We start from the raw sequence: 5,461 nt of genomic DNA, 5'->3' as shown, positions 1-5,461 counted from the left end.
AACCCCTTCAATGGCTAAATCTCTGGACTGTATGACAGTGTTCTAACAGCAGCATTGTTCTGTGTAAATGATTGGTCTGTCTGCCTGATTACTGGAATGTGACAGTGGGGCAGTATGTTTTCCTATTCCACCTTCAGATGGTGCTATCCTTGTGGGTCTTTTGTAAGACAACTGGCTGCGAAAGGAGTCCACCCTTGCTATGCTGTCTGCTGTAGGAGACCAGATGTGATAAACCTCACCTATTATTATCAAAGCCTCGTTGCCCTCAGATGTCTGGCAGTCAGAAGTGGAAGAGAATATCCATAATTTCTAAAAAAAAACAGCTTCAGGAACAGCAGAACATCCTGCTGATTGCTTTTATCATTCATTCTAGGTCTGTCTCTAACCAGAGGTATAACCTGTACCTGTAAAATCTGTTACAGAGCCTCCACCTACCATGTGCTATGTATAGCACTGGTGTCTTCCTTTGTGGCTGAAGAACCTTTCATGCACTAGGGTCCAGGTGCAACTTCTATTTCTGTACCCCCTACCCCTTCTGTCTGTAACAGTGCGAAGTAGCCATGGCCACAGGTTTCACATGGTCACTTTCCCCTAATAGTTCTTCTGAACCAAACTTAGATCACTTTAGGGTTCCACGGTGACCTAAGCTCCGTTAAATACAGTAGAACCATGTGGGGGAGGTATTATGGTCTGGGTGTTATGATAGTAATACTGATGCTAAATGTGGCCAAATTCTACTGTGTGAAAGTAAGCCAAGACCGAAAATGATGTGTTATAAATGGAGATTCCTGTACATGGAGATTCAGCTTCAAATGGTAAAAGTGTTTCACCTCCAAGAAGGTCTAGGATATTTAACCCCTTAGGTGTGGATTTACTAATCATTGGTTTTGTCAAGCAAAGTTGCACCTAGTGGGAATGAATTAATCATTATCATATGTAATTACAATGATGCAAGTTGTTCCATATTGTGAAATAGTGAGAGCTAGTTGACTATTCATGTCTTTATAGAAGAACTGTCGTTGCACCCTTTCAGTCGTCATTTTGCACATATTATGGTTCCTCGTGACCTCAGAGCTAGAAGTGTAGAATGTTATGCTGAACCTCTACATGCCTGTAGCAGGGACTATGTACATGCAAGGGGGTAAAAAGTAACCTTAAGACTCCAGAGTAAAACTTGTAAGTGGGCCCCATGAAACAGTTACAGTTGTCGTGGTCATTGCATTGACTTTTGGGTTGGTTCTCTTTGGACACTATATGTCTCCCCTTAATCTCTTTCTTCGTAACCCCACATTAGAGGCTCCTTTGACAACATAATTGGTCCCCTCAGCTGTTTTACCCATATCAATCGCTATGTCTGCTACCCTGGTTATGTCCATATCTCTGTAGTGCAGCATTGCACGGAGCATCATACATAGAGTCCCTGCAGCTTTGTACTGTGAAACCACCTCAAGGTTGTATGGATCTGTAATAGGGTACCCATAGAAGAGTATGGTGCCCTACTGCACCTCTGAGTGTATCTAGGGTAGAATATCTCTCTACCACGGTGCTGCACTGAGCACCATATAACAGAACACATACCTAGTCCTTGTGGACTTGTATATGTGTGTTGCTATACCGTGAGCTTTTTCCTACACAATATAAATGATATTATTCCACACACTGTGCATCAAAAGATAGCTTTATTGAACAGATGTTACATTTAGCAGTGCCATAGATAGGACAAATACACCTCTATATAAAAGATGTGACGCAGAAAGAAAAAGCATAGGATTAAAATGTGGCCCTTATAGAGACATCAGAACACGAAAAGAAGGTAGTAGCTTTGGCATGTGTTGTTGGTTTGGTCGCAGTGATCACAATTTCTCTTCACGTTCTTTAACATTGTGTGACACCACTTTTCCATCTCTAATCTCCTCTACAATGGTCTTAATTACTCGCTTGCCAGGCTCTGAAGGAAACAATGTAAAACTTATATGAGCAAACAAATTCCACAGATGTTAATGTGTGTTAAAATATAGCATGGCAAAAATGTTATTGGAACTCAGCTAAGCTGTTGGGAATTTTTGATAGCAAGCTTGTTGACTGTCTCCAATAACAGCAGAACTGTGAATGCAGCTCTGGAGCATAAATAGTTACAAACTGTACTCAAGATTATTGCAAAACATTTCATGTGGTGTATTATGTATAATATGATACACTTATATAGTATTTTATGCTTACCTTTTGAAACGGGAGCAGGAAAAGGCTTGATTGCTTTGCTAAAATGAAAATACAATAATGCTTTAATATGTAGATTCAAAGATTTGTGTAAAGGCTACATATTAACACACAGTTAAACCTCCTTGACATGACCACCCAACATTACAGTAAAACGGGTGCTCTGGAAAGGTTGTCCTCTGAAAGAAAGGGCTATTTCACGTGGGATATAAGGGATTGAAAATCTGTGACAGAAAAACCCGGTCTACATCTGCATGTTCTGCTCAAAGAGATGGTTCTCAAGGAGGTTATAAAGAGACTGTATGTCTAGTCAAAGGTAAAAAGAACTGTCTGTTCTTACATGGATTCACCGTCCATCAAGCAGCGATAGGTCTCGATTTCTTTCTCCAGTCTGGTTTTGATGTTTAGAAGTTGATTGTATTCTAAGCCTTGCCTTTCCATGTCGGTCCTGATTTCACACAAATGTAATTCCAAGGCGCCAATCTTGTCCTGAATCTTTCCAAGGTGAACACAGTAGTTGCCCTCCGTTTCGGCTAATGAGTTTTCTAGATTTTTTTTCTGTTGAGAAAAATTTATCAAGTTATCTATCTAGTTAAATGCGTCATTGTAAGCTTGTGGTTCATTTTATTTAATGCTCACTTTGTAGACACTTTGTAGTCTACAAAGTGATCAGGAAAATTGTTGGGAATGCGTGATTGCTGCATGTAAATGGAGCTCTCACCACCTGTAACGAGCAGGTAATTATCGGAAAAAAACTCTTCATTCCCAATAACTGCCTTCTCTGTCAACCCTTGTAAATCGGTCCTAATGCAACATTTTATAAAGACTGATCAAATTAGGAACCATATGTTCACAATAGCGCAGAAGATAAATCTAAAGCGAAGACTTACAGGTACACACTGCATCTACGTATCATACAAGTAAGAACATCAACATGTTAAAGTTGTATATTTATATTCCATACCGTAGCTAGAGCTGCATGTAATTCAATTTCCAAAGACTGTATTGTACGTTTCAATTCTGTGATTTCATTCTTGCTGGACTGAATTTGCTCAACGCCAGATGAGATCTCCTGCCCAAGGGCCAAGCACTGAAGCAAAGGCATACATATCAGCACATGTACAAGATCTCAAAGATATCAAATTCAAAATTTGTTGGGAATTTATGTTTATTTTGTTTTACCGCTTCATGGAAACGAGCTTCAGCATCTCTACGGTTCTTTTCTGCCATTTCTTCATACTCTGCTCTCATATTGTTCAGAACTTCTGTGAGGTTATTGCCTGGAGCTGCTTTCATCTCCACTGTAAGTTGTCCTGTAACTCCCTGGAAGCTCTTCATTTCCTAAAAAGAAATCATATTTTTTCCAGCAATTATAAAATTAGGCCTTTTCCATTTCAATTTTGCATCACTTTTAAAAACCATTTTTTTAAAATTTATTACATATTTAAAACAATAGGACAGTATGCAATGTATAATATAAAATGTGAAAAATGCAATAGCAGGACTTGTTTTGGGTACCTCCTCGTGATTCTTCTTCAGACACATAAGTTCCTCAGTCAAGGTCTCGATCTGAGACTCAAGGTCACACCTAGCCAAGTTGAGTTCATCTAGCATTCTACGTAGACCATTAATGTCAGACTCTACATTTTGGCGGAGACACAGCTCATTCTCAAACCTAGAGGATGGTTCAGAAAATCACCTTAGGCATGCTTCATAGATAAATTAAGCGTTCTCTAGCTATATGTCAGAAAATAAAAAACTTACTTCATCTTGAAATCATCAGCTGCCAGACGGGCATTGTCAATATTAATGACAAGTCTTGCATTGTCCACTGTTGCACATTGAATCTGTGGAAAAAATTGCAATAAAGAATTTGCAGGATTGCATAAAACAGCCATTTCATCATCACTCCAATGAACCCACCAAACATTTGATTAGTTAATTTGAACATGTAGATATTATATTTATACTTAGGTATCTGTACCTGCTTCTTGAGGTCCTCAATTATTTGAAAATATCCAGAATAGTCCCGATCCAGCTTGTTATCATTCCTGTGTTTTTCATACCATTCCTTAATTTTGCACTCCAGGTCGGCATTGGCTTCTTCTAAATCTCTCACTTTGCTCAGATAAGTAGAAAGGCGATCATTAAGATTCTGCATAGTTCCCTTTTCATCCCCAAACAGGAGGCTGTCTCCTACAGCAACACATGGACCTAAGCTACCAAACGCAGCTCCATCAAATAGGCTACTAGTATATGCACCTGCCCCACCATATGCAGCTGAAATGCCTCCACTTTGGCTTCCAGCACCACATGATCCTCCAGAGTTTCCAAGAAAGGAGCAAATGGCTGTCCCATATCCACCACTTCCAACAGACATTTTGGAAGATGCAGAGCCTTTGTAATAAGACATGTTTTGATAGCTGCTAAGATAGCCCTCCTGCTTTAGCTATGTGAAAAAGATTGCAAGCTTATGTCCCAAGTACGCATAGCCTTTATATATTTATATAATAATAAGTGGGTGTTTTCTTTTGGTACAGCATCTGAAATCCAATTTTGGCTCTTAATTTCTTGATGAACTGTTAATTAAAATGTACACCTAGTATGTCTATATGGCCTAATTTGTAAAACGCCTTTGGGCCCTTGTTAAGATTAAATGATAGAAGGGTGGAGCATAGATAAGTATTTTTTCATTTCCTTTAATCTGTTATTATGTACTGAAACTATTTCCCCCTCCCTTCTCCTGTATTCCAGTTTTATAGCTAAAATTTACATGTGTGATCATAGGAAAATTCCTATGATAATAAGCAGTCGTTGAGAAATATATCAGTAATATTTGTTTGGATGCGCTCCTGTTGAAAGTCTTAGCTATAATAAAGTGTATAATAAAATGTCACAATGAAAGGGACAAATACATTTTACAAATCTCAGCTAATTTTATAAAAAGTTTTTCATGGGTCTTTGTTCATATCTGCTTTGGTGCCTCAGTCACACATTCTGTCAAAAAGCATGTGAGAATAGCGCAGCATGCTTAACTTTTATGTCCAGTAAAATGGCAGAAACCAGGATAGAAACCCAAGAGACCTCATGATAAGCAATGGGAGTCCATCTGGAGTCGTTGGTGTCCAGTATCTGACCAATAGTGATGGACGAACATCTGCCGGGACGGTTCGCGAACGCGATCAAATGTTCGCAAACCGCAAGTTCGTGGCGGGTCCCATTCATTCTAATGGCAGGCTAACCT

At 39.2% G+C, this 5,461-nt stretch overlaps 1 protein-coding gene across 1 annotated transcript; it reads right to left on the bottom strand.

Annotated features, from left to right (window-relative positions):
- Nucleotides 1-1,660: 1,660 nt before the first annotated feature.
- LOC121003423 (keratin, type I cytoskeletal 12-like) lies at nucleotides 1,661-4,715 on the bottom strand. Its single transcript, XM_040435268.1, has 8 exons — nucleotides 4,202-4,715; nucleotides 3,982-4,064; nucleotides 3,736-3,892; nucleotides 3,400-3,558; nucleotides 3,182-3,307; nucleotides 2,558-2,775; nucleotides 2,221-2,258; nucleotides 1,661-1,948 (listed from the first exon to the last, which is right to left on the bottom strand). The coding sequence occupies exons 1-8, from the start codon at nucleotides 4,628-4,630 to the stop codon at nucleotides 1,854-1,856; spliced, it is 1,305 nt and encodes a 434-aa protein (XP_040291202.1). The 5' UTR covers nucleotides 4,631-4,715; the 3' UTR covers nucleotides 1,661-1,853.
- Between the last annotated feature and the right edge of the window lie 746 nt (nucleotides 4,716-5,461).

This window comes from Bufo bufo, chromosome 6 (genome assembly GCF_905171765.1).
Source record: "Bufo bufo chromosome 6, aBufBuf1.1, whole genome shotgun sequence".
NCBI classification, from domain to species: domain Eukaryota; kingdom Metazoa; phylum Chordata; class Amphibia; order Anura; family Bufonidae; genus Bufo; species Bufo bufo.
The sequence above is the reverse complement of the archived record's forward strand: the minus strand, read 5'-3'. Positions and strand labels throughout refer to the sequence as shown.

Excerpts from the sequence above, each read along its gene's own strand:
- LOC121003423 (XM_040435268.1), bottom strand. The coding sequence starts at position 4,630 with ATGTCTTATTACAAAGGCTCTGCATCTTCCAAAATGTCTGTTGGAAGT. Across the intron at positions 3,559-3,735 it reads TGAAGAAGAATCACGAGGAG|GAAATGAAGAGCTTCCAGGG; the intron begins GTACCCAAAACA and ends ATTTCTTTTTAG. Across the intron at positions 2,259-2,557 it reads TTGATGGACGGTGAATCCAT|CAAAGCAATCAAGCCTTTTC; the intron begins GTAAGAACAGAC and ends TTTTCATTTTAG.